The 23,386-nt window shown below is 50.8% G+C and overlaps 4 protein-coding genes across 4 annotated transcripts; 3 read left to right on the forward strand and 1 right to left on the reverse strand.

The window, feature by feature from the left end:
* The first annotated feature begins 7,469 nt into the window (after positions 1 to 7,469).
* LOC137894859 (transmembrane emp24 domain-containing protein 9-like) lies at positions 7,470 to 10,458 on the forward strand. The gene is made up of 6 exons (XM_068740334.1): positions 7,470 to 7,624; positions 8,177 to 8,277; positions 8,577 to 8,702; positions 8,776 to 8,919; positions 9,511 to 9,626; positions 10,345 to 10,458. Exons 1-6 carry the CDS (start codon positions 7,483 to 7,485, stop codon positions 10,346 to 10,348), a joined length of 633 nt encoding a protein of 210 aa, XP_068596435.1. The 5' UTR covers positions 7,470 to 7,482; the 3' UTR covers positions 10,349 to 10,458.
* On the reverse strand, positions 10,226 to 11,733 carry tmem216 (transmembrane protein 216). Its single transcript, XM_068740335.1, has 4 exons — positions 11,613 to 11,733; positions 10,946 to 11,038; positions 10,466 to 10,667; positions 10,226 to 10,381 (listed from the first exon to the last, which is right to left on the reverse strand). The coding sequence occupies exons 1-4, from the start codon at positions 11,731 to 11,733 to the stop codon at positions 10,366 to 10,368; spliced, it is 432 nt and encodes a 143-aa protein (XP_068596436.1). The 3' UTR covers positions 10,226 to 10,365.
* A 1,065-nt stretch (positions 11,734 to 12,798) lies between these two features.
* Positions 12,799 to 15,907, forward strand: LOC137894706 (transmembrane emp24 domain-containing protein 9-like). Its single transcript, XM_068740158.1, has 5 exons — positions 12,799 to 12,975; positions 13,736 to 13,836; positions 13,917 to 14,042; positions 14,146 to 14,292; positions 14,376 to 15,907. The coding sequence occupies exons 1-5, from the start codon at positions 12,813 to 12,815 to the stop codon at positions 14,523 to 14,525; spliced, it is 687 nt and encodes a 228-aa protein (XP_068596259.1). The 5' UTR covers positions 12,799 to 12,812; the 3' UTR covers positions 14,526 to 15,907.
* Positions 15,908 to 16,826: 919 nt separating this feature from the next.
* On the forward strand, positions 16,827 to 20,852 carry b4galt7 (xylosylprotein beta 1,4-galactosyltransferase, polypeptide 7 (galactosyltransferase I)). Its single transcript, XM_068740471.1, has 6 exons — positions 16,827 to 16,879; positions 18,066 to 18,386; positions 18,467 to 18,692; positions 19,486 to 19,569; positions 19,653 to 19,757; positions 20,021 to 20,852. The coding sequence occupies exons 1-6, from the start codon at positions 16,827 to 16,829 to the stop codon at positions 20,171 to 20,173; spliced, it is 942 nt and encodes a 313-aa protein (XP_068596572.1). The 3' UTR covers positions 20,174 to 20,852.
* The last annotated feature ends 2,534 nt before the right edge of the window (positions 20,853 to 23,386 follow it).

The following is a 23,386-nucleotide window of genomic DNA, read 5'->3' on the forward strand; positions in this document are numbered from 1 at the left end:
TCCGGGGGAGCCCCTCCCAGATACATCCGACGGGGGAGCTGACATTTCCACCGTCCCGTGAAAAACAAATCTCCTTCAAACGGGGAAAATGGACGCTAACCTTTGAGCTCGCGGCTAATCAGGACGACTCGGGATGATCGGCAGGTCCGGCCCCTTCATGGAGGCGGAGCCGTCTAATCTGCCAGAATCCAATGAGATCCATCACAGATCGGGATAATGGCCCCGGCAGATTGTGTGCAAAAATCTGCGTGAATAATTCAGCTCCGATTTTTATTATTCATGACGGGGAGAGTGAGAGGAGAGCGGGGCGAGCGAGCGAGCTGCAGGCCTGGATCCCGATTCACCGGCGCCACTTTAAAGGAGGAGACCCCCCCCCCCGTTTCTACGAGACCCCGATCCGGATTCAGGCGTCCACGCAGGCAGGGCGGGACGGGAACCCGGAGTCGTCGCCCTGGTGGGAGCGCCGGGAAGACCTCCTCCAGCAGAGGGAGCTCAAATCTCAGATCCGCTGGTAACCCGGGAGCTTTGTGTTCCGGATCAGCGCCGCCGAAGCCCGTCCTTCATCCAGGTGGAGGCTGAACTGATCCCACGCCAGCCTGTAGAATTGGATCCTGAACAGATGTCCAGCCGCTCCGGGGCTTTCCGGATCAGCTCCGTCTCCGCGGCGAATAAAAACCGCTTTAAAGACGGGGAGCGGCTTCTGTTCCCTGAACGTGCGGCCGCAGAGACGGAGCCTCCGAATCCGTCCAAACGGAGCGCTTTGGTTTTTCAGAAAAGGTAAAGAAAGTTTTGAGTCTTCGTGTTTTCCAAAGAAAGGTGGTTGACGTCTCATCTCATTGGCTCGCGGCCCCTTTGAAGAGGCGGAGGATGAACGCACTCATTAGGAGGGCGACGACATCTGGCGCCGCCGCCGCCGCCGTTCTGTGGGCTAACGCGGCCGCGGGAACAATAGCATCCGAGCTAACGCGCAGACGGGCGAACACAGCGTCCGTGGAGCTGCAGGGAATAATCCCGGACGGCCGTGTGGCCGCGCCGCCATGAGGAAACGCTGCTCTTCCTGTTTCCGTCCTGATGAAGGAAGTTCTGGCCTAATTAAAACTTTCCTCGGGTGCACTTCCTGACTACAGGTGCTCGGATCTGACGAAGGCGGCGCTACCTGGGAATCCGGCCGTCGGATTAAAAGCATCCGGCGGCGTCTTTGTTAGCTCGGTTTTAATGCGTTCTGTTTAATCTGGCGGCGGCGGCGGCCTCTCACCTTCATCTGTCTCCTGTGAAGTCGCTCTTTAAAATATTCAGAAAGCGAAGCCGCACGTCTCTGTTTAAACTTTAAAACCGAAGCGCCTCGGCGAGATGTCAGCAAAATTCATGTGAGAGGAGCCGCCGCTTCGAGGCGCCCATTCATCCGGCGCCGTTTGAGTTTTATGACTTAATGTCGGAAGAGGAACGCCGTGATGGAAAACGTCCCTCATTGACGGAGACAGAGAGGAGACGAGAGACGGGGTGCTGGACGGCGCCGGCGCCGCCTCTTCCGGCAGTCGCTAAACGGACGCGGGTCGTTTCTCTCGTGTTTTTAACAGCTTGTGTTGACGAATGGCTTTTATCCGGGGCTGGAGAAGAACCGAGGTCCGACCGTAAGACGCTCCGGTGCCGGATCGTGGGAGTTGATCCAACACCCGCCTGACACGACGCCTGCAGGACGGCTTCAGAAGGGGAGGCCGTGTTTTATTCAGGACTCCTCCCTCACTCCTCACCTGGAAGAGGCAGCGGCAGGTGAGGAAACCAAGCGCACCGTTACCTCCAACGAGCTTCTCTGGGTTGGTCGATGTGATGGATCCAGCTTCAGCGTGTTTATTATTCCCTAATTGCTCCTCCCACAATCAACACTGGGTGTCGGATCCGTCTGTAAATCACGCCCGAGTTGAGCTTCTTCTCATTTTGGGTTTTTGTTGGATTCGTGGAACGCCTCTCCTTCCTCTCCTCTCAGATCCCCGGGGAGATCTGTCCATCAGCCCGAGAACCGAACCGGCGGCTGCCGTGTGGAGAGAATATAATCAACTTTCGGGGAGATTGGGAGACTTTGGCAGGTTTGTGAGCCGTCGTCGTCCGTGTGAGTGACGGAGGAGTTGGTCGACATCCTCCGGGGGGGGGGGGGGGGGGGAGCAAACCAGGTGGAAAAATGAGTTTTGAAACCTTCTCTGCTCAGAGTGTCTCTTCCTCCGTTTTCCTCTCCACTTCTTCATCCCTCTTGTCTTCTTCCCGTTTAACCTCGGAGGAGTCCGTCAGCCGACTGAAAAAAGGCTCGGATGCACAATTCACCCAAATAAAGTGGATCTTTACTCAGTTTGATGCACAAAATTAACAACATTTTCTTTTTAATGACACAAAAAAAAATGTCATGACTGTAAATGTCTGTTGCTTTTGGTGTTTAGGCTAAAAAGGCTAACGTAAAAACGGGTTAGCGAGAGAATCTTACTCTGTCACGTCGATTTTAAGACGCAGAATTTTCCTAAAACCGCCCGACGCTTGTTCGGGTTTGTTTTCCTGTCGGAGGACACGCTTGTGAGCGCCGCGTTCTGCTTGTCGGTTTCACGTTCGGCGTGACGGTGCGAGCTTAAATTGTGTTTTGGCTCGATGGTTAAAAACAAACAGAGATCGATGCTAACACGCTAATCCCTCCCAGTCTTGAGAGTCCTGGCTGGAGGCCTTTAACACAATGAAAGAGTTAATACTCCTGCGACGGCGTCCGGCTCCTACCCCCTCGTCCCGGCCGGCGGCGTGTTTTATTTTAATCCTCCATTAGCCGCTGCTCCTTGTCGGAGCTGACATGAAGCCGGACGTGTCGGACGTGGAGGCGGATGAATTAAACGTCCGTGAGAGGCGTGGAGTTATGAGCCGGGTCCGGTCCAATGAGGCTGAGCGTCAGCGCCGCCGTATCTCCACGCCGCTGACACGGGGGCGTCCGTCTCCCGCTCGCGCCCGAGAGAAACGTCCTCTCAGGGAGGAGACGATGAATCGAATGTTCACCGATGAAGCGTGAGAGGAAAACGCTCTAGTCCACATTTATTGGATCAAAGTCGCCAGAAGGTTCTGGAGACCCGGCGGGAATTCAGCGCCGCCATCGTCAATTTACATGTTTGAGCCAGAAGAATGCTGATTGGGCGAAGACGCGGCAGCCACGCCTTAAATCTCACCGTTTATCATCTGTTTTGCCTTAAAATCGGAGCGCGATTAAGCCTCGCCCTTTTTTTATGACATCACACCTAAAGATTATTTTCTCATGCCATTTTTCAGACTCTGCTTTTTGTTTATTAAATTCTTTAATTTTGCCCATTACATGCTTTAAGATGTCATTTTATTTCCTCACACACACCATGTAGGCTTATTTTCTTTAAATTCGCTTTTATTTAAAGAATACATTTAATAAATTAAAAAACGTACATAATCAACTTATACTCACGTATTAGATTTCATTTTTTTTAACACTTGAGATGAAACTCTGACACAACAGCTAGCAGTTAGCGGCTAATTGAACGCAGCTGTAGATGTAAAAGTAGGAGGCGGCTTGAGCTGACGCTTCACACCTGGATGTGTGATGTCATCGCTGTCGCCTATGAAGGCTTGGAGATGTTTGACTTTACGTGAAGACATTTTTTTCAAGTCTCCGGTGAACTTTTCGCTCAGTTTTTTTGAGCGGTTGTCATGACGATGCCGTTAGTGGTGGCATCCGACCCCTTTCCTGTCTGCCTGCCAATAAATATAATTTAAAGGGATCAGAAATCACTTGACTTTATCGCGTCCCATCATTTCTAGAATTCCAACCTTGAAAATAGATTTTATAATAATCTCTCAGAAGTATTTTAGAATGCATTAGCTGTTAAAAGGGGCGTGTCTTCCAACACGGGCGACTAAATTAAAAGCTCGTTACGCCACTTAGTAATTAGTACGGTCGTTTTGAAGGTCGCATGCCCGTCGGACGCACCTTTCCGACAGAAGAGGGTGAATGAATCTCGTTTCTGCCGGAACCGGTGACTTCCTGCGTTTCTTCCTCCCGGATGACGGACAGGAAGTTCCGCGTCATCATTCGGATCGCGGCCGCGTAGCTACGCGCCTTCCTCTTCCTTCTTCCTGACTGATCACACACATTTCCTCTTTGGGACTCCGCCTCCTCCTTTCTCTCATTTCCTTTTCTTTTCTCATTTCTCCCGACGCTTCACTGCCGTCGAGCGGAGACGATTCCTCGCCGCTCCCGCCGAAATGTCGCTTCCTTTGAAATGCAGATAGGAAGAAGTGAAATGTTGTCTTTGTGTTGGTGACATTTTGAATTCAATGAGGAAGCGCCTTTAACCCTTCGTGCTGAGTTTGGGCTGCAGATTAAAGAGGAGTAAACGTTTGGTTTGGACGTGACCTCTGACCTCTGACCCTCGCTGCACCTGTGCTGTCGCTGACGGAGCGCGTTCGTCACGGCGAGCCGAGCCCAGAGCTCGTATGAATGTCGGGACGGACCGCCGAGCTCATAAAGCTCGAATTTGATCTTGGAGGGAATCAAAGCTCAGGAAATCAAGGTCTCTCTGCCTAAGCCCCGCCCCCTGGTTGTCATTCATTGTGATGTCATCCCTGCTTTGGCTTAAATGATAGGACTTCAAACGTTATTAAATGCTCCTCCTCCTCTTCCTCTTCTTATTTTGCTCTCTTTCCTCCTCCTTTCCCTGAACTCTTCTTCTTTTCACTCGCCCATCCCTCCCTCCCTCTCTTTCAGCTCTATCCTCCTCTTCCTCTTCTTATTTTGCTCTCTTTTCTCCTCCTTTCCCTGAACTCTTCTTCTTTTCACTCGTCCATCCCTCCCTCCCTCTCTTTCAGCTCTATCCTCCTCTTCCTCTTCTTATTTTGCTCTCTTTCCTCCTCCTTTCCCTGAACTCTTTTTCTTTTCACTCCTCCCTCCCTCCCTCCCTTTCAGCTCCCTCCTCCTCACGTCTCCCTTCTTCTTCCCCCTCTCCTCTCACACGCATCCCTTTCTGCAGTCTTCTTCTCTGCGCTCTCCTGCTGTCTGAAGGGTTAACCGCAGCTGCTGATGGAGCGTCACTGACCTCTGCCGGTCAAACCCAGAACTGCAACAGAATTATCTTCTCGTTAAATGACCTGGATCAGATCTCATGAAGCGAGATGCATTTATTTTGTTTTTGTTTCCACATTATTCAAACAGAGGAACACACATGTGTGTTATTAAAATAGGTTTTATTCTAATTTGTTCAGTTGTTTTTGTTTATCATGGAAACCCTTAAAAACAAAATTCCTCGTAAGATAGAATGTAGAAATAATAAAGTGTTTTGAGGACGGATGCGTTTGATGTAAAACATTCCAACATGGAAATCGAGTGATTTCAGATCAATCGGATTATTATTGACACGAGTTATGACTCGTGGAATAGGATTTTAAATGTCTTATTTAATGATCATAACACCATCCGGCGAGATGTGAACCATTATTCCTCCGACACAAGCATGATATCTGTTCACTTCACTGCTAAATGGCAAATGAAATGGTTCTAATTTAAAAAGATCTCATGTTTGATGGGAAACGTCATCATGTTTTAGCTATTTGTTGAATATATTTGATCCTTAACGGGAATCGTTGAACGGAAACGCTTCCTGCTGCTCCGTTCCAACATCCTCGACGGATTTTAAGCAGCTTTTCCTTGATGCGGGCCTCTGTGAGACGCGGGTTCGGGTCCCCGAGACGCGGGTTCGAGTCTCCTCTCCTGCTGCCTGAGCGAACATTTCAGACACATGTTGCTTTCATTCAAGTAGAATAAGATGTAAAACACAGAAGGATGAAACCGATCAAAGATATTTGCCTCGCTGCATGAAGGTGTAGCGACGGATCTGTTTCTATAGCAACGCGACTTTACTTCCAACCAGAAGGTCCAGTCTAGAAATGGACGTTTCTTCTCAGACAGCTTCCTGTTCGCTGCTCGGCTTCCGTGGCCTGAAACTCTGAAGTTTAATCTCCGAACTTTTCTGAAGTCTGAACAGAAATGTAAATGTCCTGCGCTGGAGATGAGGCTGCAGTTAGGAACGAGCTCGCTGCTCAACAAAGTGGCACCGTTTAATTTACGCGGCTGCGACCGACGCAGTAATGAAACTTCTGTCTGCTTCATATTCACGGAGGGGGAACGAGCGAGGCAGCCATTGTGGAGACATGCAAATGCACTGATCTTCCTAATACGGCCTTCGCCCAATTGGACGCTGACTTTGACAAGCAGAACAAATGCCCTGCGCGCGCAGGTCAGGGGGGGGGCTGATGGTCGAGGCGGAATTCAACTTTCTTTATCCTCTTTTCAACGCCAGCAGTCACATTCTGCCTGTTCGCTTACTGTTAAATTAGTCATCTGAGATTAGGGGCGGCTTAAGGGAGAAAAGTTTCCCTCCAGAGTCGATAAAGCTCGACAAGTTTATGCAAAAACAAAATGTGGAGAAGTTAGTTTGTGGGCGGCTCGGTGTCCGTTTGTTCAGGTTCAGGTGCAAAGTTTATTATTTAGGATTGTGGAATAAATCCAATAGAACATATTTCTCAGGCTGCTGTTAGCTTAGCACAGGAGACATGAATAAATATAGGTTTGCCTCCAGCAGCAGGTTCTGTTTTTGATGGTGTTTGTTTGTCTGTTTGTTTTTGTTAGCAGGATTACGGAAAAACTGCTGGATTGATCTTGATAATAAAATCTGAAGGTGGGTCTTGGTCTAATTTAGATCCATTAAATTCTGAGAGCGATCTGAATTCCTGTCTGGATACAAAAACATCTGGATTTTCACATAATGGAGGCTTTAAAAAAAAATCTTCAAAATTAAGCCTTCAATTCGCTCTCCAAACATCCCAGTCATAAAGGGGTCCAATATGAACCATCATGAAACGTGTCTTCTGGTTCTGATCCAGAATGAGGTCAGGAACAAATATTACATTTTAACATTAAACCCATTTCTGGATTCAAGAATCAGTTAAAAATAAACTCTGATTCACTTTGACTTTTCATGTTGGTGTAAAAATACCAAGATCTCAAACTAGTAATAAATATTTCTACCTTTCCAGCGTGCCCTGGCAGCCCAGTGTTCCGTGCATGTGATCGATAATGACACTACATTTGGGGCGTCGTCTGCAGTAGAGCTGCCTAAAGGGACGGTGGGAGCAGCCTATATTTGATACATATATCATCAAATATTGATCCTCAACTCCTGATATTTATAAATACTATTTTGTATTCATTGAATATGAAACAACTTTGTCTTTCCTGTGGAGCTCCTGAAACGTTTTGCATCCTAATAAACTTCACGCGAGTCTTTCCGGGTGTGAAAACAGGGTGAAGTTAGATGCGTTGAATCCTCCTGTACGGCAGGTGGCGGTAAGTGACTGAAGTCGTTAACAAGCCGCCAGTAAGGCGACCGCAGAAGAAGAAGAAATAGAAACCGCAGAAGAAGAGCTGGAAGCAGGACGATGTCTTCCGGGAAGCGGCGCTTCGTGCTTGCGGGTTTGCTTCTAAACGTTTTTAACGTGGCGTCTTCCGTTTACTTTCACGTCGGGGACACCGAGAGGAAATGTTTCACCGCGCAGGTCCCGGAAGACACGAACGTTACCGGTGAGTCCAACGGAATTATACTTCCTGATAGCCGCTTGAGCTAACGCTGTTAGCGTAAACAAGTACGCGTTCAAGCGTTAATGATTAATAGTCGTCACTTCCTGTTGTTGGTTTTACTTCCTCCTGGGGGGGGGGGGAGGGGCGTATGGCGGGATGTTGACCGGATCGATCGAAACGATGATTTCGATGCTGACCCGGATCATAATCCGGAACCAGAATTTTTTTGATTAAATATTTTTTTTTGTTGGATTGGAGTAAAATAAATGTTGAGATATGATTGGACAGAAGCTCCACGATGACATCACGATGGGATCAAAGGCATCAGAGACTGATCTGGATCCGGCATATTTTGGATCGTATTTGTACACAACTTTAACACATTTGATTATAATTTTGCAGTTAATACGAACGCCGATGAGCGATTAGTTAACCTTTCGTCGAACGCGCTTTAACGTTCAGATAAACTGAGACTCGCCGCCGACTCCTCCCGAACATCACAAATGTAACGACAACCTTATTCTGGTTTTTTTCCACCTCGTTCTACTTTTGCAGGAAACTTTCAGGCTCAGCTGATTGGCCACGAGAGAGCCGGGTCCCCGCCAGCCAATCAGGACCTCAGGATGTTTCTGGAAGCCAGAAGTCCTTATGGCCAGGTTTGCCACGTCCAATAGAACGCTTTCATTGTCGCTGGAATGCAACGCCGTAAAGGTTTCCACGTGAATAAAGAACAAAGGATCCGGATCCTTCTAGACCCCGGAGCACTCGGCTTTCCCGTCGGCTGTAATCCAGAGCTGGTTGCTGATCAAAGGGCCGGTGCCGGGCCCGGTACTGGCTACGAGTCGTGGCTCTTTCGTTGGCGATCTTAAACCGGACCGAGTTCTGTTTCCTGTTCCACGAACGAGTCCAGAAATGCAGCGACCATCGGCTCCGGTTTATTTCCTCTTCCCTCCAGGTGATTCTGTCTCAGCGGCGCAGCTCAAAGGGAAGCTTCTCCTTCACGTCACGTGCACCAGGAACTTATGAACTCTGCCTGCAGCCCAGCTCCTCGCGGCGCCCCCTGTCTGCTGGGAGCATGTTGGTGCGATGGCGTTTCTATTCTCCTGGTTGTCTTGTTCCATTTTATTTTAGTGAACTTCGTCTTGTCGCTGCAGAGGGTTGATTTGGACTTCCAAGTGGGCGAAGGCGGAAAGAACGGCGCTGAGGTCGCTGCCCGGGATGAACTGAGGGGGGTGCAGAGAGTCCGAGAGCTGAGCGACAAGCTGCAGCAAATCCTCCAGGAGCTGGCGTACCACAGGGTGTGTGTGTGTGTGTGTACGTGTGTGTGTGCGTGTGTGCGTGTGTGCGTGTGTGTGTGTGTGTGTGTGTGCGCGTGTGTGCGTGTGTGCGTGTGTGTGTGTGTGTGTGTGTGTGTGTGCGCGCGTGTGTGTGTGTGCGTGCGTGTGCGTGCGTGCGTGTGCGTGCGTGCGTGTGTGCGTGCGTGTGTGTGTGTGTGTGTGTGTGTGTGTGTGTGTGCGTGTGTACGTGTGTGTGTGTACGTGTGCGTGTGTGTGTGTGTGTGCGTGTTGGACTTTGTTCTGGATTACGTGGGTCGGTACACAAACAGAACACACGGCGTGACCGGATACGAGTAGAAGAAAGGAAATGCAGGCAGTCCACGGTTAGGATCAGGTGGAGTGTAATAACACGTGTTATAAACACAGGCGGCGGTTGTTATGACGCTTCCAGTCCGCCGTCCCCCCCCCGTTATTACTGCTGGATACTTCTGCCTTTATTAACGCAAATTCATGTACAGTTTAAGCTGATAAACACAACGGCAAGCCGGTTGCTACGGCAACAGGTCCAGTCAAAGTTGCAGGGTTGAGGTTCTGCTTCTGTTTGGCTCGCAGGTCCGGGAGCAGCGTTTCCGTGAGATCGACCGCAGCACCAACGGCTGGATGTTCTGGTGGCCCGTGCTGCGCTCGCTCTACGTGGCGGCCGTCGTCATGCTGCTCAGCGGCTCCTGGTGAGGCGTCCCGTGAAGGGTCGAGCTTTAAGGGTTAAATGCAATCAGTTTATCGCTGCATTCAGCTCCTCCTGGAGATCGGAGAAACCGAAGTCCAAGTTCCGTCTCAGGATACGCGTTTCTGTCTCGGGATACGCGTTTCTGTCTCAGGATACTCGTTTCTGTCTCAGGATACTCGTTTCTGTCTCAGGATACGCGTTTCTGTCTCGGGATACGCGTTTCTGTCTCAGGATACTCGTTTATATCTGAGGATACGCGTTTCTGTCTCAGGATACTCGTTTCTGTCTCAGGATACTCGTTTCTGTCTCAGGATACGCGTTTCTGTCTCGGGATACTCGTTTCTGTCTCGGGATACGCGTTTCTGTCTCAGGATACTCGTTTCTGTCTCAGGATACGCGTTTCTGTCTCAGGATACTCGTTTCTGTCTCAGGATACGCGTTTCTGTCTCAGAATACTTGTTTCTATCTCAGGATACTCGTTTCTGTCTCAGGATACGCGTTTCTGTCTCAGGATACGCGTTTCTGTCTCAGGATACGCGTTTCTGTCTCAGAATACGCTGACCGGATCAAAGGACCCGCTTTTCTGTGATAAGGCAGAAACACAAGGAAACGATCAGTCAAACACGTTTACTTTTTATTATGAAAATATACCGGCGGGCTTTGTTTACGGCGCACGGGTCCCGCTGACGTGGCTCCGCCCGGCTGCTGCTCTGTTTCAGGTGAAGCCGGACGTTTCTTCTTCAGTACGCTTTGGACCTGCAGGAGACACACGGACACCGACCTGATAACAGACGAAGAGCAACCACTGATCTGAACCCCACCCGTCGTTCCTCCGGTCACCTGGAGAGGGCAGCGACGGAGACGATCCCGAGCAGCAGCTCCAGGCCGTGGAAGCAGAGCAGGACGGCGCCGAGGATGACCTCCAGCCGCAGGACGAAGGTCTGCAGCAGCAGGAAGTAAACGGCCAGCGCGGCGCAGGGGAGCAGGGTGGAGAGCGACACGCAGGAGGCCAGCGTGCGCTCGCACAGGTTCCCCTTCCAGCCTGAAAGGAGGCGGGGCCTAGAAAAATAACGCAGCCGCAAGCAACACGAACACCCGATGGAGGAGGACGGACCGGGACACTGTTGTCATGGTGACTGTATTGTTTTGTTATCCCCAGTCACGGATGAACCTCTCAGGTTCTGAAATGGTTAAACGCAGCGTCACTTTCATTTAGATTTAGATTCTGAAATTGTCCGATTCTTTTTCTCTCTCTCGGTTCCGCTCCGTAGATCTGAACAGGTGAGCTCTACCTGTGCAAACGTCGATTTACTGGCTCACCATAAAAGATCCTGAGCGGCTCCAGGCCGAGGAAGAGGAGCAGCAGCGCCACGTCCAAAAGCAGGTTGCTCGGTGGGTAGGGCAGCAAGATGCCTGCGCAAAAGCAGCAGAACGATGCATGACCTTTGACCTTCCCTATGATCTCTACTCACCAAAGATGAAAAGTTTGATTTTAAAACATGTTTGTTTATCAGGTCCTTGATGTGTTTGCTGAAATGTCTATTATGCGTTTTGATGGTTCTGTGCACTGATACGCTTAAAACACTTTAATGTGCCTTACATTTTAAATGTACCGAGTACATGATATGCACTTTGTGTACGAGTACATGATATGCACTTTGTGTACGAGTACATGATATGCACTTTGTGTTCCAGTAGATGCCTGTTTGCTGAAAGAAATGAATAAATGTATTTTTCCACATCTACAAAACCGCGTGTTCATGTAACAAACACACAAGAACCTAAATGTTTTATTGACTTCCCTGAGCCCATCATCATAGTGAATTAATAAATAATTAACTGCTATGGATTCTAGAGGTGAATACAAGGTCACGAGGTCCTTAAAAAGATGAGTGTGACCTCCAGACTGGATCAAAATGATTTTATTTTCCTCAAGACAAATCTTCATTATCTTCGTGGCTGATTGTGTGCTGCTGAGATTACACACCTTTATAGATGAACATCAGGATCTCTGCCAGGTAGAAGGCCGCAAAGTACCAGCTGTTGAGGTAGAGGAGGACCTGCAGAGGCGTAGATGAAAGCTGAAGAAGATGAGTCAAGGAAAACATCACGGAGGCAGAGCGGCGAGGGGCTGCATCGGTGTCACCGGAAGGATACGATCGGCTGGCCCCCTGCGAGTAAGAGATACCAGAATGAGAGGTGAGGATACGTCATTTCAATGTCGGTCAGAGGACTTCTCCTCAAACGCATCATTTAGCTCGGCGTCGTAAAACACCGCCTCGTTTGTTTGATCTATTTTAAAAACATTAAATGAAACCAAGACCTCGTTCAGTCTACCTAACATTACAAAAGTCAAACTGACTGATTTCTATTAGTTATTGATTAATTGTGTGGCTGTACAGAAGGCTACAATAAGCGCTGTTCGTCAATACATTTCTTGTTACAGCAGCCGGAAGTGACGACATTGTGTTATTAGCTAGAAGCGCTCAGTTATTGTGCGAAAAGAAGACTAGTGCAGTAAAAAAGTACAATATAAAGTAAAGGACAAGTATGTCTACTTAAAGTGTACAACTACTGCATTTCGTTTGCAGTAGCGTTTTCAGCTACACATTCAGAAGAAGGCGTTTGGATTCTGAGCTAGCATCGAGCTAACTTTACTAAATACCGCGGGTCCAAAACTAACTTTAATCTCAACGCGATGTGCAAAACGATTAATTACAAACTGCTACGACGCGTAGACCACAAAAACCGTGTCCGTTATATGTTGAAGTGTTTATTAGACACAGACAGAGACACTTACTGGGCGCCATGTCTGATTACCATGGAAACAGCCTGCGAGGAAGTATTTCTTCTTCGTCTTGCGATAAAGAGCGACCGCCGCCGCCGCTTCCTCAGTTACTGCTGGTGTCGGTGTCAAGTTAAAAACTATTTTTTTTTAATTACAGTTATTTTATACATGTTATGCTATATATATTGTGCAAAACTAGTCAGAAACACCTTTAAACAAATGTATAGTAATGTAAGATGTCTAATCTAATGAACCTTTACAGTCTTAAAAGAAACTACAACACCCACAACCTACCCCTTCCGACACGCGACGCGCTGATTGGTCGGATTCGCTGGTTGGGTTACGTGGCATCGCGCTGTCTGCGCAGACTCAGTCAGGTTTTCTCCGGGAGGAAGGAACATGGCGGCTGATAAGATGTCCGTGCTCGGGATGAGGTCGTGCGTGCTGTCCGTGCTGCTCCTCCACGGTTTCTACGACGTCGTCTCCTCTCTGTATTTTCACATCGGCGAGACCGAGAAGAAATGCTTCATAGAGGAGATCCCCGACGAGACGATGATCATCGGTGAGCGGAAGTCTGCGGCTAAGCGCTAGCGCACTAACTTTAGCTAGTCGGCTAATCGGCTAACTGGTCTGAAGTTGTCTTTCGTCTTCGAGTTCTGTCCCGCCGATGCGCCGAATCAGAGTTCGGTAGGGAAACAGACGGTGAAGCTTTTCACATCAAAATACTGTATTTATATTGTTCATTTTCACTCAGAGGTCAGTTTTATTTTATACAATAATTTGCTCACATTAACGATGCGGCATTTTCCCTGCTCAAAAGAATTCGCCATGTTCAACAAACATATGAATATCCGAGTCATGTTTAATTTAATTGAGATTATTATTAAGTGGAAAAGCCTGCCTTTGATCAAACACCTGTAGAGACAGACCGGGGCGTCCTCTGTCCTGCCTTTGATGTGGACAGACCGGGACGTCCTCTGTCCTGCCTTTCATGTGGACAGACCGGGGCGTCCTCTGTCCTGCCTTTCATGTGGACAGACCGGGACGTCCTCTGTCCTGCCTTTCATGTGGACAGACCGGGGCGTCCTCTGTCCTGCCTTTCATGTGGACAGACCGGGGCGTCCTCTGTCCTGCCTTTGATGTGGACAGACCGGGGCGTCCTCTGTCCTTTACGCTGTGGGTTAGGGTTGGGCTGTGCCGACTGTTTACCGACGCGTGTCTTTAGAAGATGCCGAGTCATGCTTAGCCCCCGGCTAGAACTGGAACCCGCCGCCGTCTTCGCGCTCCGTAAAGCCGGTTGACGTAAAGGTGTGTCCCTGCAGGGAACTATCGGACCCAGCTGTACGACAGGCAGAAAGAGGAGTACCTGCCGGCCACCCAGGGTCTGGGGATGTTCGTGGAGGTCAAAGATCCCGATGACAAGGTGAAGCGGAGCCCCGCTCCTCGTCCTCGGTCCACGCCGGCGGCTCCCTGCTGACGGAGCCCGTTCTGTGCTTCCCGCAGGTCATCCTGTCCCGGCAGTACGGCTCAGAGGGGCGGTTCACCTTCACGTCACACACTCCCGGAGAGCATCAGATCTGTCTGCACTCCAACTCCTCCAAGTTCTCCTTGTTCGCCGGAGGCATGCTGGTGAGGAGGCGGCCCGCCGTAACCCGGCCGCCAAGGAGCTTGTGTCTCTGTTTGCTAGCGACGTAGCTCAAAGCGGTATTCATTTGACCCTCTTGTGCCGCAGAGGGTTCACCTGGACATCCAGGTGGGCGAACACGCCAACAACTACGCCGAGATCGCCGCCAAAGACAAGCTGACCGAGCTGCAGCTCCGAGTCCGGCAGCTGGTGGAGCAGGTGGACCAGATCCAGAAGGAGCAGGACTACCAGAGGGTCAGTCCGGGGGGGTCAGAAAGAACGGCGTGTGCCGGGTACCCAGAGTTAATGAGCGCCCCCTGCTGTCTGTCCCTCCCCAGTACCGTGAGGAGCGTTTCCGTCAGACCAGCGAGAGCACCAACCAGCGGGTCCTCTGGTGGTCCATCGTCCAGACGCTCATCCTGGTGGCCATCGGCATCTGGCAGATGAGACACCTGAAGAGCTTCTTTGAAGCCAAGAAACTGGTGTAACGAGTGTGTGTGTGTGTGTGTGTGTGTGCGCGTGTGCGTGCGTGTGTGTGTGTGTGCGCGTGCGTGCGCGTGCGTGTGTGCCCTCTACTGATTGATGCAGTACTAGGCGGCGGTTGTCGTTGCCAAGGAGACGGGACGCAAAGAAATCCGTCTGTTCAATTTGGCCTTCAGATTATTTTAACGGTCCTGTTGCCCCCCCCCCCCCCCCCCCCCAGGATGCGCTTTGTGTTTATTTTTATTTCCACCTTTTTCTCTTCGATTTCCCGCCGTGTGTTACGTTACTGACCACTAGGTGTCGCTCTCACTCCAATGTGAAAAAGCAGCAGTTTGGTTTCCGTCAGGTATCGGTGGAGGCGGTTCGGACTTTGAGGTCGAAGGTCGTCGGCTGAGGTCGGTTTCTACCGGCGAGTAAACGACGACCGAGTTCTGCGTTTTAGCCGAGCCGTTACTTTCACCACGTCTACGTCTGTAAACCGTCACTGTGAAGGTTTGGTTGAAGGCTGATCCTGAAGCACTGCCCCCCACTGGTCAGGAGATGAACTGCAGATATTCTATCTTGGAGTACGGGATCTGCTGACAGTGGATTCTGAACGACTCAGAACATCCGGCTCTACCTGCAGAGCTCAGAACCAGTCCTGGTCCTGGTTCTGGTCCTGGTTCTGGTCCTGGCCCAGATGTTACTCGCCTTCACAAACATAATAAACGCCATTTTGAGGGACTGTGGTCCATTAATGCGTCGTCGCTCTCGGGGGGGCCGTTTGTGTGCCGGTCTGCGTCCAAAGTGAATTCTGTGGGTGTGGAGTCATCAAAGGAATATTTTGAGTTGCTTCCTGCCGGTTGCTTCTCCGGATTAGCTTCGCCCGGGAATGTTTGCGTTGCTGCAGGCTCCTCCCTGCGTCTGGGCGGAGGACGGAGCGTTTAGCTTCCTCCTGAAGACATTTATTCTCCTTCGTCAGTCAGAAAGCCGAACGTCCTTCCTCTCGCTGCCGGCGGAGGCCGAGCGGTTTCTATTTATCACGCCTCAGTGCTCGGACCGAACGGAACCGCAGACACCTGGACCGCCAGGCGTTCTGATGACATCAGCGCTCTGGGCCGGCCCCTTTTTTCCTCTGGTGCTTCGTGTTTAGCGTTGACGGTAGTTGGTATTTAAAGCGACGGATTGAAGACGGCTTGGATTTATTCTCAGAGATTCTGTCCATTTGAAATTTGACCGAGTTGCACTCGAAATAAAGTTTAAACGAATGACTGGAAGCGTCTCTTACTGTTTCCCTGATATCAGGAGCTGAGAATGGATTTCATAAATACTTTAATCTGCATTTTCACGAGAAAGACTTCAAACAAAAGCCTGTAAAATATTGTAATGAGAATAAAAAAATAAGCTGAGAATGAATCTTATTCCTTGAGTTGCTCTGGTTTTCAGATCAATTCTCTGAAATGACGAACCAGTAATTTATTTATTACTGTTTAATAATGCTGCGTGTGGGGCGTCCTGAACGAATATTGCTGCTACTGTCCCGTGAGGGGTCGCCATAGCAACCCAAGCTCAGCGTCTATGAAACGACGATACTGTAGAACGGTAACAGAAACGGGAGCACGGTATTGTTTTATACCATAAAAACACGGTTAGGATATTGTCAATGATGGTTTTCAGTGTATTTTTATTCTTTATAAGTTAATTTTTTTTTATGTGCGATAGAAATGCTCTTTTCTGCGTTTAAGTTCGGTTAAAGTGAAAAGCGGTAGGAACGTTTCGCTAACGCCCGCTGTTGCCGTTCGGACGGAATTACAGGTCGGACCGCTTTACAAAGGGTTCTTCTGTTTGGTCTTTTCCACCGATAAATTCTCCCGGATCGTCCCGCCGGTCGGTAAACGTGTCGGTTTTCTCCCCGTTAGTGAGTTCAAACACTCTGGCGGCCCGTGACGCGGATAGAATCCGGTAGGAACCGATCTTCGAGCGTTGAGGAGGAGTCGCCGAATGCTACGTGGACACTGACACCTGCGCTACCGGAGGCACCGGAGGAACCGGGGGCTCACGCACACGCACACGCACACGCACAGACACGCTCCGGGACAACCCGTCCACGGAACAGGGTTTTTAACTTCGGACAGTTATTTAAGACGCCGCTAGATTGAGTTGCCGGGGGGGGGGGGGGGGGGGCATGGCCGCTGGAACAGCCGGCGAGGCTCCGGCTCGGGATGAACGTTTCTAAAACGGAAGCGGCGCTAAACGTTCTGTCGTTTCGTGCTCGAGCGATCGAAGCCGCTGCCGGTGACACCGGACAGAGACCCGGTGCCGTGAAGATGATGCATTCATCGAGGAGAAAGCCTGTCCTCTACTTCCGGGAGGAAAGGAGGTAAGACACTGAGAGAGAGACACGGTGAGAGACACGGTGAGACATCAAAGACTAAGGTGGATGGTGATCAATAAGCATCGGGAAGGGAGGCGTGTCCAGCCGGGACCGGGACGTCAGAGCTCCGCCACGCTCACGCCGGCTCATTCCGGTTCGTCTTCATCGGGACGGCTGCATTCCTGTCTCAGTGGACAGACCGGTAGAGCGTGTGTGTGCGCGCGCGGGCGTGCGTGTGTGTGGGTGGGTGGGTGTGTGCGTGTGCGTGTGTGTGCGCGTGTGTCAGAGAAACAAAACGACTTCAGGAAGTGTCTTAACTTTTTGTTCTCTTCGACCTGGACCCTCGTCTCGTCCTCGTTGCTGCACGTTTACCCACAATCCCCGGCGTCTCTCAGGTCGACCGTCCGACCCGAGAACGTTCAGCTCGTTCCGTGCTTCTCAGATAAATGAATGTCGGTCAGCTAAAGACAAGCTGTAGCTCCTCCCACTTTCTCAGCCCCCCCTGAGTGACCCCTGGGGGGCGTGTCCCGCTGGCTCAGCCCCCCCTGAGTGACCCCTGGGGGGCGTGTCCCGCTGTCTCAGCCCCCCCCGAGTGACCCCTGGGGGGCGTGTCCCGCTGTCTCAGCCCCCCCCGAGTGACCCCCTGGGGGGCGTGTCCCGCTGGCTCAGCCCCCCCTGAGTGACCCCTGGGGGCGTGTCCCGCTGTCTCAGCCCCCCCCGAGTGACCCCTGGGGGGCGTGTCCCGCTGTCTCAGCCCCCCCCGAGTGACCCCTGGGGGCGTGTCCCGCTGGCTCAGCCCCCCCTGAGTGACCCCTGGGGGCGTGTCCCGCTGTCTCAGCCCCCCCCGAGTGACCCCTGGGGGAGGGGCGTGTCCCGCTGGCTCAGCCCCCCCTGAGTGATCCCTGGGGGAGGGGCGTGTCCCGCTGTCTCAGCCCCCCCTGAGTGACCCCTGGGGGCGTGTCCCGCTGTCTCAGCCCCCCCCGAGTGACCCCTGGGGGCGTGTCCCGCTGGCTCAGCCCCCCCTGAGTGACCCCTGGGGGCGTGTCCCGCTGTCTCAGCCCCCCCTGAGTGATCCCTGGGGGAGGGGCGTGTCCCGCTGGCTCAGCCCCCCCTGAGTGACCCCTGGGGGGCGTGTCCCGCTGGCTCAGCCCCCCCTGAGTGACCCCTGGGGGCGTGTCCCGCTGTCTTCCAGGTTCCTGTCCGGCCGCTGCACCGTCTACAAGCTGTTCGGCCTCTGCATGGCGCTGCTGCTCGTCTCGCTGCTCTGGCTGCAGCTCAACTGCTCCGACGACCTGTCCGCCCCCCCCCACGAGGACAGGCGCCCCCCCCAGCAGCAGCCGGCCTGCGCCGCGGCGGACGAGCCGTCCTGGGGCCCTCACAAGATGGCCGTCATCGTCCCGTTCAGGGAGCGCTTCGAGGAGCTGCTGGTGTTCGTCCCGTTTCTGCACGCCTTCCTCAACAAGAAGAAGATCCGCCACAAGATCCTCATCGTGAACCAGGTGGACCGGTACAGGTGAGCGGTCCCGACCCAGATCACGCAGAAGCCGTCCCGGTGGGCGGCGGCTTGAGGGTCTGTCTCTGCTCGCGTCTCAGGTTCAACCGGGCATCTCTGATCAACGTGGGTCACCTGGAGAGCGGGAACGACACGGACTACCTGGCCATGCACGACGTGGACCTGCTGCCCCAGAACCAGGACCTGGACTACGGCTTCCCGGAGGCGGGGCCTTTCCACGTGGCCTCGCCGGAGCTGCACCCGCTGTACCACTACAAGACCTACGTGGGCGGGATCCTGCTGCTCACCAAGCAGCACTACAGCACGGTACCGGGCCCGGCCCGACTGGGGGCGCTGGGTCAGAGGTCGTCGTTTTCTGAATCTGCTGCTCAAAACGGCCCGAAAAGACAAATTAGATTTGTTCAATTCTCCAGAGAAGCATTTCAGTTATTTAAAAAGTCCACGCAGGTGGGCGGAGCCCGCTTCTCTGCGTCCTATTGGTCGCTTTGAGTGACGGTGAAGGTGTGGACGACGCCCACATTCAGACAAACGGACCCGAAACAAAGTTTTTATTGATCATTTGAATCTACGACTCACTTTAAACGCGATTCTGCCTGAAACGTCTCGGGCCCGGTTCCGTTCACGTTCCGGTTCCGTTAACGTTCCGGTTCCGTTAACGTTCCGCTTCCGTTAACGTTCCGGTTCCGTTCACGTTCCGGTTCCGTTAACGTTCCGGTTCCGTTCACGTTCCGGTTCCGTTAACGTTCCGGTTCCGTTAACGTTCCGCTTCCGTTAACGTTCCGGTTCCGTTAACGTTCCGGTTCCGTTCACGTTCCGGTTCCGTTAACGTTCCGTTAACGTTCCGCTTCCGTTAACGTTCCGCTTCCGTTAACGTTCCGGTTCCGTTCTCCTTCCGGTTCCGTTAACGTTCCGCTTCCGTTAACGTTCCGCTTCCGTTAACGTTCCGCTTCCGTTAACGTTCCGCTTCCGTTCTCCTTCCGGTTCCGTTAACGTTCCGGTTCCGTTCTCCTTCCGGTTCCGTTAACGTTCCGGTTCCGTTACCGTTCCGCTTCCGTTCTCCTTCCGGTTCCGTTAACGTTCCGCTTCCCGTCTCCCGCAGTGCAACGGGATGTCCAACCGGTTCTGGGGTTGGGGCCGCGAGGACGACGAGTTCTACCGACGGCTGAATAAAGCCCAGCTGCAGGTGAACCGCTCGGAACCAGCCGCGCTTCCTCGGGAGAGCCGATTGGACCCGTCCGCTCTGACCCGGTTCTGTTCCCCCCGCAGCTCTTCAGACCTCACGGAATCACGACGGGCCATGAAACGTTCCTCCACATCCACGACCCGAGCTGGAGGAAGAGGGACACCAAGAGAGTCGCCGCTCAGAAGCAGGTACCAGTCGGGTCCGGCTCGCCGGCAGAACCTTTACAGTCCAGTCGGTTCTGAGGAAAGAGAGGTTCTGTTGTAGTAACTATGTTATGCTAGCTCTGCTAGCACGGTTAGCTTCCAGGCTACGGTGAAGATGTTAAAGCCTGAGGTCCGTTTCTGGGACGTTGTGGTTCTGGAGGCCCGGACCCCCCTCTATTCATGCTGGAATGATTTCAGGTGATAATCCCAGCCCGCTAACGACTCCCCCCCCCCCCCCCCCCCTGTAGGAGCAGTTCAAGGTGGATGTGGAGGGGGGGCTCTCCAACCTCCTGTACCAGGTGGAGTCCAGACAGGAGGTTCTGATCAGCGGCGCCCCCTGCACCGTCATCAACACCAAGCTGGAGTGTGACCAGGAGCAGACGCCCTGGTGCGTCCTGTAGGGGGCCATCTCTGCGTCTTTCTCTGGCCCCGCCCCCCTCCCCTCCCTTTCCTGTCCTCTCGCTGGAAGGTTTCCATGGAAACGGCCGGGCCGGGACAAATGGAGGATTCTGGTTCCTCACGACGTTTTAGACTGTTTTAATCAGGAAGATCAGAGCCTCCTGGTTCCGGTTCCTCTCCGTCAGCGCCGCCCGACCCGGGGAGAGGGCGGGGCAAAGGGGACCGGCAAAAGGGTCTGACTTTAACGGGCCGGGGCCGGCAGAAGGACCGGCAGAAGGTTCGGACTTTAACGGGCCGGTGCCGGCAGAAGGACCGGCAGAAGGTTCGGACTTCAACGGGCCGGTGCCGGCAGAAGGACCGGCAAACGGACCGGCTGCTGAGAGCGCGTTTAACAGTGAACTCGGATCTCGGATCATCTTATTCCGGTTCTGTTTGGAATTCCTCTCCAGGGAATTCAGCAGGAAACGAACAGAACCTCCAGAATTGATCCCTGATTGATTCTCTCGATCTGCTCTCATCTCTTAACCCTTTGATGACAGGACGCCGCCGGCCGGCTCTGAGCTTTGCATCCTGGGTGATGAAGGGCGACGGCGGTTCTGGAAAAGGATTTATTCAGCAGAAATGTTGGTGGAATTAGTTTCTGGCTTGTTTCTGTCCGACATTTTAAAACGTATCAATAAAAGAAAGATCTCAAAACCACGGCGGTGCCGTCACGTCCGGAGGGAGAGCGTCCTCAACGTCGTCGGGTTAGTCAGCACCGATTACTGCGGATCAATACCCGATTATTGACCCGAAACGTCGTCGGCTTTTAATCACTCATTTCTAACGCTGCGTTCCGTTATTTGTAGTTCGTGTCGCTCAGAACAGAACAAACCGGAAACGCTTTGCATCATGAATGAATAATCAATAATGTACAGATTAATAATCAATAATGTACAGCAGTTGTTGTTCCGTTGATACTTGGAAGCACCGGAAACAGAATCAGCGATGAGAAGCTGGAACACGCGGTGTCGGGGTGTGGCCGCTAGGCGGCAGCAGAGGACGGCGGGTGCGCGTTCACCGCGTTATGACAAGAAATCAGAACCATCCGCGAGATGTGAGGCGATCGATCACCTGTGGGGGGCGCTGTGTCCCCCCAGGAGTCTTCATGGAGGCTTTGGCTCTGTTTTGTTACCGTTAGAATAATCCTACCTGGCTGAGGTTAGTGGATCCGGATCAATAATCACATCAATAATCACATTTATGTATTTATTTCTTCTTTCACCCCCAAAAGCTGCGAACAGGTTTAAACGAAGCTTTTACCTGACACAGGTAAGTTCAATGAAAAGACGTTGCTTTCATGTCCCGGGGCTCAAGCCACGCCCCTTATACAGGTGTTAGCATTTGGCTTCAGAGGCGTCACTGTGGCGCTCCGGAAGTCCAACCTTCCTTCTGATGAGGTAAACAGAGAATGTGTGCGTGTGTGCGTGCGTGTGTGTGTGTGTGTGTGTGTGTATGTGCGAGCCAGCCACGGGTCACAGCCTCTGCTGTCATGTCACAGAGTTCCCATGGTGCTTCACGGCCACCTGAAGCAGACAGGTGAGCGTGAACGGATCAACGAACAAGCTCAAGAGAAGCAGAAGGAGGACGAGAGACGAGCCAATCAGAGCGAGGGAGACGCGGCACCTCCTCAGGAGTAAAGACAGCGAAACGGAGGAGAAAGCAGGAGGTCGTACACTGTAAAAAAAACAGCAAAAACACACTGTAGAAAAATAAATAAAATAAAACACTGTAAAAAAAACCACTAGAAAAATAAATAAAATAAAACACTGTAAAAAAAACACACTGTGGAAAAATAAATAAAATAAAACACTGTAAAAAAACGCTGTAGAAAAATTAATAAAATAAAACAGTGTAAAAAAAACACACTGTAGAAAAATAAACAAAATAAAACACTGTAAAAAACCACGCTGCAGAAAAAAAAAAAAAAAAAAACCTAAAAAAAACACTAGAAAAATAAATAAAATAAAACACTGTAAAAAAACACGCTGTAGAATTTTTTTTTTTTTAAAACACTGTAAAAAAAAACACGCTGTAGAAAAATATATAAAATAAAACACTGTAAGAAGACACTAGAAAAATAAATAAAATAAAACACTGTAAATAAAACACTGTTAAAAAACACGCTGTAGAAAAATAAATAAAATAAAACACTGTAAAAAAAAACACTAGAAAAATAAATTAAAAAAACACTGTAAAAAAAACACTGTAAAAAAAAAACACTGTAGAAAAATAAATAAAATAAAACACTGTAAAAAAACACGCTGTAGAAAAATAAATAAAATAAAACACTGTAAAAAAAAACACTAGAAAAATAAATTAAAAAAACACTGTAAAAAAAACACTGTAAAAAAAAAACACTGTAGAAAAATAAATAAAATAAAACACTGTAAAAAAACACGCTGTAGAAAAATTAATAAAATAAAACACTGTAAAAAAAACACACTGTAGAAAAATAAACAAAATAAAACACTGTAAAAAAGCACGCTGTAGAAAAAAAAAAAATAAGAAAAACACTAAAAAAAACACTGTAGAAAAATAAATAAAATAAAACACTGTAAAAAAACACGCTGTAGAAAAATAAATTTAAAAAAACACTGTAAAAAAAAACACGCTGTAGAAAAATATATAAAATAAAACACTGTAAGAAGACACTAGAAAAATAAATAAAATAAAACACTGTAAAAAAAACACGCTGTAGAAAAATAAATAAAATTAAACACTGTAAAAAACCAACAACAAAAACACACTGTAAAAAACAGCAGCCCCCCCCTCCCTGCTGCGCTTTTAGCTTTTATCTCTGTAGCCATGTCTGGCTCCGCATTCTAAACCCTGCAGCGCCACCTGCTGCTCTGGAAGCACACGCTACAGCGTTCTGCAGTTGAAAACGTTCCCGGTTTCAGCGTAACGGTAAACGTCAGGAAGCACCGACAGCCAGTTCCACCTGGACGTCGCTCAGGTGTTGGGACTCTTGGCATTTGTTCCTAAACCTTTTTGTCCGCCGCTCCTGTAGTTTCCCTCGCTGAGCAGGAAGGAGGAGCGGCGCCAAGCCGAAGCCAGGTCCGACCTTCCTGCAGCTGCTCCTCGTCGCCAATTAACCTTCTGTGAAGAAGCAGAGGTCGCCTCCGCGGGCCGGACTACTGTATCCTCCTGTGTCGCCCACGCTCCACTCCCCC

The sequence above is a fragment of the Brachionichthys hirsutus genome, chromosome 6 (assembly GCF_040956055.1).
Source record: "Brachionichthys hirsutus isolate HB-005 chromosome 6, CSIRO-AGI_Bhir_v1, whole genome shotgun sequence".
Lineage (NCBI taxonomy): Eukaryota > Metazoa > Chordata > Actinopteri > Lophiiformes > Brachionichthyidae > Brachionichthys > Brachionichthys hirsutus.

Bases quoted from the DNA above. Each gene is read 5' to 3' on its own strand.
- tmem216 (XM_068740335.1), bottom strand. From the start codon at position 11,733: ATGTTTTCCTTGACTCATCTTCTTCAGCTTTCATCTACGCCTCTGCAG. The intron at 11,039-11,612 runs GTGTGTAATCTC...GCTTTTGCGCAG, and splicing joins CCTGATGTTCATCTATAAAG to GCATCTTGCTGCCCTACCCA. The intron at 10,668-10,945 runs GTGAGCCAGTAA...GCCTCCTTTCAG, and splicing joins GCCGCTCAGGATCTTTTATG to GCTGGAAGGGGAACCTGTGC.
- LOC137894859 (XM_068740334.1), top strand. From the start codon at position 7,483: ATGTCTTCCGGGAAGCGGCGCTTCGTGCTTGCGGGTTTGCTTCTAAAC. The intron at 7,625-8,176 runs GTGAGTCCAACG...CTACTTTTGCAG, and splicing joins GGAAGACACGAACGTTACCG to GAAACTTTCAGGCTCAGCTG. The intron at 8,703-8,775 runs GTGCGATGGCGT...TTGTCGCTGCAG, and splicing joins TGTCTGCTGGGAGCATGTTG to AGGGTTGATTTGGACTTCCA.
- LOC137894706 (XM_068740158.1), top strand. From the start codon at position 12,813: ATGGCGGCTGATAAGATGTCCGTGCTCGGGATGAGGTCGTGCGTGCTG. The intron at 12,976-13,735 runs GTGAGCGGAAGT...GTGTCCCTGCAG, and splicing joins CGACGAGACGATGATCATCG to GGAACTATCGGACCCAGCTG. The intron at 13,837-13,916 runs GTGAAGCGGAGC...TGCTTCCCGCAG, and splicing joins TCAAAGATCCCGATGACAAG to GTCATCCTGTCCCGGCAGTA.
- b4galt7 (XM_068740471.1), top strand. From the start codon at position 16,827: ATGATGCATTCATCGAGGAGAAAGCCTGTCCTCTACTTCCGGGAGGAA. The intron at 18,693-19,485 runs GTACCGGGCCCG...CGTCTCCCGCAG, and splicing joins CCAAGCAGCACTACAGCACG to TGCAACGGGATGTCCAACCG. The intron at 19,758-20,020 runs GTACCAGTCGGG...CCCCCCCTGTAG, and splicing joins GAGTCGCCGCTCAGAAGCAG to GAGCAGTTCAAGGTGGATGT.